Source organism: Rattus rattus, chromosome 3 (assembly GCF_011064425.1).
Source record: "Rattus rattus isolate New Zealand chromosome 3, Rrattus_CSIRO_v1, whole genome shotgun sequence".
In the NCBI taxonomy this organism is placed as follows: Eukaryota; Metazoa; Chordata; class Mammalia; order Rodentia; family Muridae; genus Rattus; species Rattus rattus.
Genome location: NC_046156.1, coordinates 127,238,277 through 127,252,072, shown reverse-complemented (window position 1 = coordinate 127,252,072; position 13,796 = coordinate 127,238,277). Strand labels below are relative to the sequence as shown.

General features: G+C 48.1%; 1 protein-coding gene across 1 annotated transcript in view; it reads right to left on the bottom strand.

The window, feature by feature from the left end:
• Fndc3b (fibronectin type III domain containing 3B) overlaps positions 1-13,796 on the bottom strand; it is a 326,000-nt gene that overhangs the window by 36,218 nt on the left and 275,986 nt on the right. The window contains exons 14-21 of the mRNA XM_032898582.1: positions 12,487-12,573; positions 10,884-11,022; positions 8,987-9,058; positions 6,875-6,993; positions 5,113-5,218; positions 3,870-4,042; positions 2,198-2,311; positions 1,746-1,895 (exon numbers count right to left, since the gene is read on the bottom strand). Coding sequence (XP_032754473.1) covers positions 1,746-1,895; positions 2,198-2,311; positions 3,870-4,042; positions 5,113-5,218; positions 6,875-6,993; positions 8,987-9,058; positions 10,884-11,022; positions 12,487-12,573 — 960 coding nt within the window. The remainder of the gene's footprint in view (positions 1-1,745; positions 1,896-2,197; positions 2,312-3,869; positions 4,043-5,112; positions 5,219-6,874; positions 6,994-8,986; positions 9,059-10,883; positions 11,023-12,486; positions 12,574-13,796) is intronic.

Genomic DNA, 13,796 nt, shown 5'->3' with positions numbered 1-13,796 from the left:
GGACAGCACTGTGAACCCAGACCTAACTCAGATCTGCCCACATTTCCAGCCCTCTTTCTTTTATATCCCAGGATTCTGTCTGTGCATGGTTGGGGGTGGCTGGGGACTAAACCCAAGGCCTAGCACTGACCTAGGGCACTTCTCAATTAAAATATCATCAAGGAACAGACAAAAATTCCTGAGCAAAACAAAAAATGTTTTAGTAACCTTTTACAAAACCTTATAGTTATGAAAATGATTTTTTGAAATGTCAAATATTCAAAAGAATATTCCAGGTTGACCACAAAGTGATGTCAAGTGGCCGCAATTTGCAATTTCTATATAGTTCACAGGTACTGAGAAGTCAGCAGAGGGGTGAGACCTGCTCCTGGCAGTGTTTCTTCAGCCCAGTGATGGAGGCATGAGAAGTGCTAACCTCAAGACGTAGGTCTGGTTCAATTCGAGACAAGCACAGGTATTTAAAATACTTGCCAACCCAGAGACACAGGGCTATTATTTTGAAGGTCTTATTCTGATCATGGTGTCTTTTAAAACATAGTTTGGGAAGCCAATACTGAGCAAAAACATGTATCCTACAGGAAAGAGGCAAGCAGAAGGCATGGTAACAACACGGGAAGCACAGGGCAGGGCTCTAACGGACAGCAGGCAGCTCTGCGTTAGAATCCAGCGTCCCTGTCTGTAGTGACTCAGCCTCACTGACCCAGGATCAGATCATGTGCTCTGACCTGGACTCACTGACACAGGGCTGACGACACCATGTGTGGGCCATTCACACACGAGCGAGGGCACTGCCCACCAAAGGCAACTAATGAGAAATGTTTACGATGAAGCAGGCTCCCAAGCTCAAGAGAAAAGGCTTTGTTTAGTCTAGAAAATTAATTTACAACGGGAATACCTCTGTAACAAGGCCAGGAAGTAAGTGCACCTCTACCAGGCCACTTGCTGCAGGCCTCAGCACGGCCACATCAGCTTATCTACCGAAACAGAAATGTGCTCCAAGACGGCTGCCCGGGGCAGCACCCGCAGCGATGAACCGTCCAACTCTGAGCCTCCTTCCACCCCAAGAAACCACTCTTATGGAGGCTGACGCTCAGGGTCTCAGGATACTCAAGAGTTTATAGGGGAAAGCCACGTTAATAACATAAGGGATGTCTGTGATAACTGATATTTTTAGGGTCGACTATGAACCCGGCTCCTGATGTTACAGTCCGTGCTCCCAAACAGAAGCTTAAAGGGAAGCAGTCCTGGACAGTCTTGACTTGACGGTTACAGTCAACTCTCAACTTCAAAGACCCCACCTCACCCAGGAGGCCTCTGGGCATGGCTACGGGGATTGTCTAGACTCCTGTTTAGGAGGTGGGAAGGCTGGGGGGTGCTATCCCCGCACTGGGATCCTAGACTGTTTAACTGGAGAAAGGAAACCGTACCGGCATGCATTCGTCACTCGGCTTTCTGACCGAAAGAGGTATGACCAGGGCCTTCAAGGCCCTTACAGTGGCTCAAAATCGTTATTAGTTGCTTTTACTAGGTTATCCTGTCAGAGCAGTAGGAAAGACACGTACTATAGCACCCAACTGTTGTGAGTCCACTGGGCGTCTGAACTTGTGTCTTCATGCTTGTGTGGTATGCACTGTTCTGCCTCGGGAGCCATCTGCCCAGCCCCACAGAGGACCCCTCCCCTTGTGTCCCTCCGCCATGGTCTTCAGCTGCTTTCCTCAAAGGAGTGGAGTCGGAGTGGTCCCTACCTGGAGTCTGCAGCAATACTGTGCAGCAGGCAACAGATCTCGGATCTCAAAGCAGGTGTCTGGCCCGTGATAAATGAGTTCTAAGGATTCCTCGTCTTCTCCCCACTCCAACCTGAACTCGGAGATGTCAGCACCAGGGCTTTCAGGGCTCTGCAGGGCAGACGTCTGTAGTTAGTCATTTCACTGAGATGAGAGCACCACACTCCAGGATAGACCAGTATCCATAAAGGGAAGGTAAGACCACTCTGAACTCTGACCACTTCCACAACTGGAAATGACACAACCAACGTCAAAACGAGATTTCCTAGTATACGGACAAAAGTCGCACGAACACACGTACACATGCACGCAGCCATGCACATGCACACATGTGCTTTGGCTTTGTGGCATCCTTACAGCTTGTATTTGGGGGCAAAGGCAGGAGAAACAGAAACGACGGGCAGCAGACTCACCTCCCAACCCACCAGGACGCATCCATCAGGCGTGAAGGAAACACACGGTGCCCTGCACTGCCCAGGCGGTCCTGCGGCAGTGGTGATCTCTGACACATCAGAGTAGGGACCATACTGAAAGAGAAGAACATGTGCTCACATGTCAGAACGGTCTCTGCATGTGTGTGCATATAAAGGCGCAATTAAAGGTAAGGTCAATAGTATCATTAATGCAACTGAATAAAAATAGCTAATGTTTTTTACATTAAGAAGTATATGGATGAACTACTGATCTTTCCTGGACAGGTAAACATCTATTATATATGTCTGTTTTTTTATTCAAAAAGATGAAGAAGTTGGCACACTTTTCCTTTAATGTGACATCAGGAGTAAGGATCACTCAGTCAAGGACATGAAGAAAGCTAGTTATTACATCATGGCTTCATGGGCGTTTGCTCTGGTTGCTGGCCTCTCCCACCTCCACCACTACTTTGAGGTAAGGTCTTCCCATGTAGCCTAGGTTAGCCTTGTACCTACGGTGTTCCTGCGTCAGTGTCCTGACTGCTGGGGTTTACAGAGAGGCCCACCAGATCTAGCTAACCGACGCTGCTATGACAGATTGTCAGAATGTCCTTGGGCCTCACGTGCTTTTTCTTTAGATTGTCAATTGGCTTTTTTCTTCTTTAAAAGTAAGTTTCATCCTTAGTGAAATGTAACAGCTCTCATGGTATTCATCTATGCACTCACTGAGGCTCTAGGAGACATTGGCATTAGCTTGTCCCACCTTTCTGCCCATCTCTGCACTCTTCATGGGCAGCCTGTTCCTCATCTTCACCCCCTCATATCCCATAAAGCCATATCACTCTGCTACTTCAAAGAAAACAAAAGTCAGTTCCTCTGTGGACCACATACTTTCTCTTAACTTTTGATCTGCCCCCCAAATATTAAATGAACAAGACAGCAGAAGAAAGAACCAGAGAACCATGGGGTTTTTAGAGGAATCAGATTTTAAAAAAGTAAGCAGCCCCCTCCCCAGGCTTCGCCGTACTTGTTTAGAACAAAGCATCCTCAGGCATAGACAATGTGCTGTAACACTCAAAGGTTGTGTGCGCACAGGAACATGTACCTCAGGAGGGCAGGCGACAATCTGTTTCCCAGTCCCTTTCCCCCTCTTTTACTGAGACCAGGCTGGAGCTCATGTAGTAGGCCCAGTAGGCCCAGCAATCCTGTCTCTGCCTTCACAGTGCTGGGGTTTCTGTGGGACTCCCCATGCCTAGCTTTTAAAGATGTGGGTTTTGAGCTCTAACTCATATACGGCAAGTGTTTCCTGACTCACTCTGCCCGGTTCCCCTGGGGAATGTTTAGCAGGACTAATCAGAAGCTCTGATTCTTACAAATGAAGTTACTAAGAATAGGAAATTCATGATTTATCAAAAATGCTCACAGACACACAGAGATACATACAGACACACACAGGTACACGCACAGACAGACAGACAGACACACACACACACACACTTCACAGAAAGAACGAGAGACAAACTTGGCAGTGCTGGGCCCACAGAGCAGCATGACACCAGCGATTCGCAGATGAGGGTTTTGTTTTATCTACTTGGACAGTGGTCAGGCAGTGACACTCACACCGCTGAGGAGTTGCACCTTGTGCTCTAACTGGCAGCTGAGGCACACTCACCCCTCCGTCATTCAGAGCCCGCACTCTGAAGCGGTACACAGTCCCGGGAAGCAGGTTGCCAACGGTGCACTCCAGCTCGGGCCCGTGGTACACCTCTGAAGCTACGTCCTCAGGTTCCGTCATTTCTACACTGTACTCTGAGACCTCGCAGCCAGTTTCAGACGCAGGCACATCTGAGGACACAAACATTTTCATCTTTGAACACTTTTTTGGATTTTTTAATTTTATTTTTATTCAGGTATGAGTGCTTGGGCATGCATGAGTGTGTACCATGTGTAGAGGCCAGAAGAAGGCACGGAAACCTCGGAACCCGGAGTTAAAGGTAGTGTGAGAGACACCACGTGGTCGCTGGGGACTGAACCTGCTTCTCTGCAGCAGCAGCAGCGAGTGCTCTAACCCTGGACCCTTAACCCCAGACCCTTAACCCCGGACCCTTCTCTTCAGCCCCAGTGTTGGATTCCTCCTTGACTGAGTTACATTTGGTTTTCTATTGTTACTGTTCAAAATATATAAGTGATGTGTCCTTGCGTTTCTATTACAAAAGGAGCCTCCTGTTTAAGTGAAAAGGCTCCTGAATGACTCGAACGACCCAAAGTAAATGCATTTAAACATGTCTGATTATATTACAAATAATTCAGGAACAACAGGAGAACCAGGCAACCTTTCACAGTTAATAATGGGGAGGAAGGAAAGAAAAATATCTGTAACTTGAAGTTACACATCCTGCTAATTCTACACGACCTCAAACTCGCACACCATTTTATTACACTTTAGATGTAAGTGTGGCCACAATATCTGCCTGTGTACTACACATGTGCACTTGCGATGTGCACACTGGTAGGCTGTTGGCACAACTGAAGTAGTGTTAAGGCAAGGCTAGGAAAATACCAGAGCCCGCAGAGAGGAGGAGCTTGATGCTGCTCTTTGAAACATTTCTTGGTTTAATCTCTAAATTAGACATATTTTCTTCACATGTTGAACAACCCCCGGACAGGCAGGCTACTCTGGGATTTTCTCTACAAACATGGCTGCTAACGGTGAGGGTGGCCACAGCAAGTGCAGCACTGTCAGGCATGGAAGATGAGCCTAGAAGGCTGCGGGATGAGAGAGCCACGGTCCAGGCTATGGAGAACATGGTCAACGGGTGACACAGCTTCTGAAGGAAGCCCTGGAGCTGAGTGGCAGAGCGCCATCAGTCTCCCACTGTCCAGGTCGATGCCAACGTGAAGATCTGTTCACTCACCCCACTCTAAGTGGACTTCTTTGTGCTTTGGTCTACCCAAAACCCTCGGTGGTCGGCACTGACCTGGCGCAAGGCTTAGTGTGCGAACAGGGAGACTCTCAGAGCACTGTGGGAGAAACACCGGAGAGACCATTGCTTAGTTACTGTGAATCGCTCACACCTTATCTACCAGGCTAATTCTATCCCACAATTGTGAATGGGACCAAAGGGAATTACACACTAGCGTGTGTGCTGACATGCATTAAGGTCTTCAGGAGGGCCCACGCCTGTCTGCATGTGGGAGTGTGGGCTCTCAGTGCACACAGTGCATACCTAAGGCAGCTCTCTCTGATGTCAGATTACTAGAGCCGAGTATTTGCCTGCCATAAGCATTCTTACTTTCCTTTCCAGCAACATTAGAAAGACCCTCATGAGGATTCAAGAGAACACACAACAACCGCACAGAATTCAGAATGATACTCTAAATGGCTGGGCAGCCACAGGAGAGCAGAACAGCAGGTAAAGGGGGCTTTACCCACTGAGCCTGGCTCTTAAAGCAGATCTGCCAATGCTAAAGTGACTGGGCCTCCTTTTTGTAGGATCTGACTCTGCAGAAACTGGTGGGGTGAAAGTTGACCATCGTAAGAGAATCGAGGAAACAAGACGGAGCCAGACGGCGCCAGCTCCTTCCAGGGCACCATGTGTGGGAAATGGACCGTGTGTCCCCACTGATGCAGATGCTGCCCTGCCCAGCCACGCACAGGCAGGTGCCACTGATGCACTATGGCCTCAGTCTGCATCTACTCCAACAGGGAGACATTCCCCCAGCCCCCGGGACTCTACACATTTTCTAACTGACTCTATACGTGTTCTAATTGGACTCGTATCCATATGGTGTGCGTGTGCGCATGCATGTGTGTGTCTTTCTGTCTAGACGAAACTCTAAGACACTGAGGAACTGCTATGACACACATGGGCAGAATATTTGTGTATGTGTAAAATTCAGGGAAATGTTATCACTCTGCTGCTGGCTTACTAGGGACCATCTCTCTTTCTTGTTCTCTCACCATTAATGGTTTCAAATTGTCTACCGTGAAAACAACACTTCTAGCACAGTACTTCTCTCACGATGTCAGTAAGACCCCCAGTCTCTTATCTCTAGAGTACTTTGTGTGCACTGATTAGATTACATCAAACCTGCGAGCACCGTGTATGGCATAAACCGAGTCCCTGGAGTGCCACCTGGCTGGTCTACAGCCATTCTGACAGAGACAAGCCATGGCTGCTGCCTGCTGGCCCTGCACAGGGAGTTACTGAACTGCAGAAGTGCAAGCAACTTCATCATCAGATTTATCCTGTCTTTACAAGAGTCTCCCAGCAGGTGGCAGTAAGGGACCTTCACAGATGTGGTACCATCCCAGTACAGCCAGGCAGGTCTGATCCTGACTCTAAATTCGACACTTTTCCCTCCTTGAAATGATGGAGAGCTCCTTTATTTGGTTAATGCAAATCCTAACTAATTCCACCTCCCCCACGTAACTACATCAATGTCATGGAAGGGTTAAGTCAGTGACACATGGCCTGTTCACATCAGAATGTGCAGAGAAGGGTTCGGGCCTATGTTTCTGCCCTATCCCTATAAGTCGAGACTCTTTCATAGCCAGATGAGATACTAAAGCTGGCCGCATCAATGAGAAACATTTAAAACTGCAACCTCTTCTGCATTACTGACAGACACTTCCCACTTTGATCTAGATTCCCACTGTCACATTGATAAACCCACCTGACTGTGCCCACCGGTACCGATGCAGCATGCTCGCAGTTTGTACAAAGTGCCTGGTTTCAAATGGGTAAAGACATACTCTGTAGCTGATCCACTGTAGGCCACTTCCCACTGACCGGCTGCAAAATGAGATGTGTGTAAGTTTAGGCCTTTTGTAACAGCACGAGAGTCCCTGTTAGAGACAGCATCTGAGACAAAAACACCAAGGGGCTTCCACAGCAGCCCGGCATCACCCGACACGAAGCTGCAGAGGCATTTCCTATAGTCCACCACAATAACACCATTGGCTTCGAAGTCGGGTGTGGGAAGCCACATCCCATCGGAGTTGTACAAAGATCATGTTGCACAGCTGTGCTCAGCCATGCTGAGGTGGCCACGGGGCCAACTATGCAGCAGGTGCCTTTGAGGGTGGCCGTGAGTCCCTTTACAGACAGAGGTCTTTGGTAAGGGCTTGCTGTGTCTAGGGAGGCCATGCATGAAGCTGTGGTGGGGGTGACAGACTAGTGGTGAGATACTTGGAGAGTGCCCCTGGAGGCTGACGCTCAGTGGGAGAAGCGCCTGGAGGCTGTCCACCACTGCCCGTATCAGCAGCAGGCTGCAGGGGTGTCTCTCACTGTTTAGCTCCCATTGATGCCATTTCCAGTTGACCAAACCTGTAAGCCTTTTCCTACAAGAGCTGTTTGAGGGGAAATATGCCCACCCTATCCTATTCATAAAGTAACCTCCACAAATCCCTTCAGCGGCCTGTTCGACATTTATTACTACCCTGTGGTACTGTGCCTTATTAGGTCCGAGTTGGTATAGAGCCCACGGGAACTGGGAATTCCGGCCAGGCTATCAGTGTAAAACAGCAGCTACTCCTGCACTGAGTCAGCGCCTGGGAGAGCCAGGGCAACGGAAAGCGGACTTACACTTTCTCAGTAAGCAACTGGGGGTGCTGACTCCTCTCCTCGTCTTAATTAGACATTAAACACGGTCTCTAGTACAGAAACTGATTTTATGTTAAGAACGGCTACGCCCATCTCAAAGAATTCTCCTCTTTCTGGTGTAAAATAATACCTAACAGGCTTAAAAACAACCCCACCTCCAGGTGGCCATGGGGTCAGAACAAGCTAGAGACAATTTCCACTTGTTCCCAGTGACTCTCTCTTTGGCCATATGCATGCACTTAAAAAAAAAAAAAGTAATGATTACAGAAGCCATATTAGTAAAAATTTAGTTATGTTGGAAAGTTTTGACCACCATATATTTTTATGTTGAAGCCCAATGAGTTTTTAGGAAGAAAAAGCAAGAGAATTTCTATGGGCCCTGAAGTTTTTCTTCCCTTACTCCACCCCGTTTGAATTACTGCTGCATGTGTGGTGAGGGTGCATGTGCACAGACATGTATGTTGCGGCACACGGGTCTGGGAGCTGGTTCTCTCTACCCATTTTCACTTGGGGTTCAGGGATTCAACACAGGACATTACACTTGCTGGCAAGCCCCATCTTAATACTTGTAGTATGACAATTGATGAGAACTCTGACTCCAGAGTCACAGCAGAGCCCATGTGTGTTCCGGAAGTCTGACACACGTCCGGGGCCACACTATGATGTGGCTGTCACTGGGCAGGGCCAGGATGCCAGGCAGATGACTGCTGACACACTGCTGGTAATTCCCAGATAGTGTATGGCATTCAGGGGGAGGCCTCAAGTTCATTTTCTCTATTAATGAGTGACTATTGTTTCAAAATGAACATAGAAAATAGAAACAAAAAACAGAAACAAACACTAGCTTGTCAAAAATGGTACTTCAAGCAGAATGAACTGAAACTGTTCTGAAAGACAAAACCCTACTTAGGGGCGGAGTTGGCTGTAGAGAGCTTGCTGAGGATGCTTAAGAAGGGAAACTAGCTGCCAATCAAACTCCAGTTAGAAGGAGGGGGGGAGGGGGGGAGGGAAATAGGCAGAAGGAGAGATAGACAGACATGCCAATGCTTGGTGTGGCTTAACTACACTACTAGCTCTATCGTTAGAACTAACGGCTGCTGCAGCTACTGCAGAGGGCCTGACCATGTCAGGATGAGGACTCTGGGTGGGAAGGCATTGTGTAATACAGTTTCCAAAGTGTCACCTTCAGAAGTGCCGTCCGTGATCTCCAGCAGATACTTCAAGATTTCTGAGCCACCGTTGTCCTTTGGAGCATCTGCAGAGTAGGTGAACATTAGTGAGGAGGGCACTGGGTGTCACTGGTAAGCATCCTTACAGAGTGCAAAAGGATGGCCACTAATCAGCCTTCTACTGGAAGTGGGCCAAAAAGCACAACTCATCATTTTCAAGAACCCTGCCTCTTAAAGTTTTTTCCTGAGACAGCATTGCTCTCTCAGGTTGGCCTCAAAGTTTTGGGAATGCTCCTGTGTCACGGTCCCCACCCTGACCCCAGTACCAAGATTACAGGTATGACTCCCCCGAACTGGCCCCCTCAATGTCAAGAAACGGAATTTTATCAAGCTGCTACTTCAGGTTATTGAAATAAGAGTTGGCACTGACTTAGTGAAACACGCATAAAACTTGACAGGAGGAATGATTTTCCTAAAAATGGCAACTCTGGAGAAATCTGAAGTGGTTCTTTAAGAATGGGCGATTTTTATGGAAAGTTGAACTATCCAGGTATTTATCTTGTTTCATTATTTTTACTTCATATATTTATGAGCAACTAGATGATTTTGAAAAAGGGTAGAGAAAAAATGCACTGACAAAATAATTAAATGTTGGAATGGAGTAACCATCCTACCTCACTTCTCTACCCAGCAAACTTTACCTCCCCAGGCCCTGGATGCAGAACACAGTAATCAGCACCTGCACCGGGCACCCTGGGGGGACAGCCTGGTCTGCTTGCAGAGCCCCATGCCGCCTTGGATCAATGGTCTACAGACACGTCTAACCGCAAGGGCTTTGCTTTGTGAGTACACAAACACCAGGCAGAATGATTTTTGTCAAACTGAAGAATTCATCGTCCTTGTACACAGAGGGGGCTTTCCCAGGCCTTGATGTTACACGGATTTGTGCAGCTCTCTTCCCAGGTGGGCATTTGTCACACACTCCAGTAATAACATGTACAGCAGTCGTGATGAGGACAAACCCAGCACAGAGCTAAGGGGTCTCCTGGGAGGCAGGCAGCCAGGGCGGACCATAGGCAGCCCGGACAGCCTATCCCTGTCCTCCAGAGAAACCGACCTCAGAGCCCTCTGGTACCTCAACACAGCACACTTGGTCTCCAAGGAAGAGCGATGCTTTACTGTGCCCTGCGTTCAGTCCCTTACGACTCTAATGCTTTCTGCTTTGCCCTTCCCTTGCTACTCACTCATATCCTCACAGGACATCAGTGCAGAGCACACGTGTCCCAATAGCTTTACACATGATTAAAAGTGCTACAACCTCGGTGACATGCGTTTCCATGCTCTGCAGAGCTGAACGTCAGTGTCCTCCCAGGTGACCTCAGTCGGGGTGAAAACCCTGAAACTCACGAGTAGAGGTGGGGGCGGGGGGCAGGTGCACTGCAGGCAGCATAGAAATAACGTCTCCTATTTTATTATAACTTAAACATTTTGTATGTTAAAAAAATCTACTTAGGATTACATATCTAGATTTGAAATCCAATCTCAACTTAAAAATATTTTATATTAAAATTCATTGTTTTTTTTTTAAGTGAGCTATTAAGGAATGAATTATCATAAATTCTCAAACTCAAATTAACAAAACATTTAAAATAAAGGAGAAAAATGTAACATAGAAAATATGAAATAAAAGAGATACAAATATAAGCCTGGGATACAAGCAGGGAGGTTGAGGCAAGAGGACAGTAACTCTGAAACTGGTCCCTTAAGAGGTCTACTGAAGTCTGACTACCTGTTAATATTCAGCTGTCCCCTCCAGTCCTCACACATGTATAACAGATGCACAAAGCCCTCAGAGGTGATATTTTCTACTTGTGTTTGATTTGTCACGGCTGTAGCAGGCAGGAGACATACCCCACTTGACACTGAAGCCATGCGACGTGACGGGTCCTTTGAGGAGGGGTCTGGTGGGAGGCCCAGGTCTGTCGGGGCTGGTTGTACAAACCAGGACTTCACTCGGACAGCTCTTCCCTTCTGTATTAGAAGCAGTCAGCTGCAGAACAACCAAGGAGATGTTAGCACATGTTGGTTATGGGCTATCATGTCTCCTGGGACTTGGTACCACTGCCAGGTTAGACATGAACAGACTGACACATATCCACCCAGTCACGTGTGCTCTTTCTTTAGGCTGCTGATTTAAGTATTTGTGATTACTTCTTCTACTTATATTTGATTATTAACAATTAAAAATAAAACCAAAAGGTAGGTTTCAGCTAAAGACATCTGCACATCCTTCCAAGAACAAATATAAGCCTAGGGTACAAGCAGGGAGGTTGAGGCAAGAGGATGGTAACTCTGAAGCCATTCTAGGCTATGCAGCAAGTTCCAGGAACTCCTGGAATAGAGGAGGACAGGGCTTCACTAGAGAAGGAGGAGAAGAGAAGGGAGGAAGAAGAAGAGGAAGAGGAGGGGAGGGGGAGGAGGAAGAGGAGGAGGAGGAGATGGCGGCTGCAGTGGTACTATATATAGAACCAGTAGTTTTCATTTATTCTGTGCTGTTTGCTGAAAACACAGGGATAAACCAGACAGAACTTTATTTATGAAAGAGTCAGATAGTGCCACCTTGTGGACAACATCAGTAGTACAGCTAGCTGTGTTCCAGGAGCCAAGATCGGTATTTTTAGCATAGCAAGAAACAATTATATGCCTCAAATAGTCAGTCACAACATTCCACTTGATAATTTGACAAATACGGAAGTGACTACATGCCAAATTAAATTACTTAGCCCTAAGTTAGAGAAAGGAGGGCGGAGACTCCTCAGGGCACACAAGGAAATAGGGTGCCGTGCACAGGACAGACGAAGGACGCTGTGGTGTAGAAGGAAAAGCATTGAGAGCAAAGCAGAGCAGCAGCTTGCACTTCTGTAGCTGCAACATAGATCTGGACTGTGATGTAAGTGGTGACTGGTTATGAGCAAAGGTCGCCTAAGCCAGCAGGTCTCAACTATGGGTAAGGGGCCGCCTAAGACCATCAGAAAGTGCGTAAGAGGAGCAAAATCACAGTTATGAAGTAGCAGTGGGAGTGACCTTATGGCTGGGGGTATTAAAGGGTCACAGCATCAGGAGGGCTGAGAACCTCAGCTGAGGAAGGGATGGGACACAGAAGAGAAAAGCAGCAACAGGAGCGGAAAGGCCGGAGGGCGCTGGAAAGCCAGAGCACAAGCTGCAAAGCCCAGGGAGGGGCGGATCTGCAGTGGGTGCAGGGACACAGGCATCAGCTCAGGGTCTTCCCAGCGGAGCACAGATCTTTGCTATGACAACCCGTTGTGACATCTTCTTACATGGGTTTCCGCCTAGAACCTCTATTTCCAAATTAAAATATGGTGGGTCCTTGATAGTGTACTGCTACTCTCAAAGTACTGTCTATTTTATCCCCCCTTTTGGCCTGCAGACTCCATTTGAACCGTAAGTGGGGACATCACAGTGTTGGTGCTAGCACTCACACAGGAAGACTCACCCTGAATTTATACTGTGTGCTGCGCTTGAGGTTTTTCACAGTACAGGTTAGGTCCTCTCCAGTGTATCTTGGGTGGAAATGGTTATCCTGGAAAGACCAAGCCAGAGAGAGACATTAGAACCCTAACATCGATTCCTAGGAGCCTGGGACTTTATTCGGTGGCTTCCTCCTCAGCAGGAGTCTGGCAGCCACTGCTGAGAGAGTATCAGAAGCCCTCGGCATGCACAGCATCCAAAGCTCAATGCGCTGTCACCTGTCACACTGCAGTTCAGCCTGGCTCTGGTCAACTGTGCTATGACAAAGTTGAAAGCACTGTAAACATTTTATTTAACAATAAATTTGTCACCAGCAAAGCCAGTTGATTGGGAAGCTGACACATTGCCAACAACAGTGCAACAGGGGACAGGCAGGCTCCTGAGCTCATGGTGCCCCCTTCTGGCAAAGGGAGAAGAGCTTGGATGGGGAAGGACATATTCCTTTCAGGGTAGACCTTACCAATACAGGTGAGCACACAAATTCATTCCATAGTACTCTTTTCTCTGTCTTGCTCCCTCCCCCTCCCCTTTCCCTCCTTCCCTATCCCCTCCCTCCCGTTCTGGCAATCGTCTGTTCATCAGGCTCCTCCCAGGCTCAAGAGAACCATCCCTGCTAAAAGATGTTCAGAGCCTGGTCCACAGGATCTTACACATCAGCTGAAGAGTCGATTTAAGAAGGAAAACCCTACACATAAACGGAAGGCATGCCGTGCGGTGCTGCAGGCTGGGAAGGCATACGGGGGTAGACACAGGCTGCTAGAGCTCCTGAGGTGTTGCTACGGCAGCATGAGTTGATGGAGTATGGTAGCCACATGAGGCTCTTGGGATTCAAACTTAATCAGTTAAAAACTCAGCTCTGTGGGTCAGTAGCTCACAGTCACACGTCCAGCATAAACCATAGACGGTTCTACCACTGCAGGCACATCACAGGACAGAGATGTTCCACAGAGTGGTGACAGAGGAGCCAGGGGACGTGAGTAAGGTATTTTCAAGGCTCTCCCTGCAGAGGGCACAGGAAATACAAGGCCAGGGCACAGCGGTATAAGCCACAAGGCTGGTGACAAACCCAAGCACACAGGCCCGGGTGGGTGGGAAGGCATTGGAGAGCTGAGCCTCCTCAGCAAGGTGGCCGGGTGCCATGGGATTGTGACTGTGTGGCAGGGGTCACAGCACAGCACAGAGTGATGTTAGGGCATGAATGAGGGGCTGCTGCACTCATTCAAGGCAAGAGGAAGGCTGGGCCTAAGAGGCTACCTCAGCTGTGGCTATGGTAAA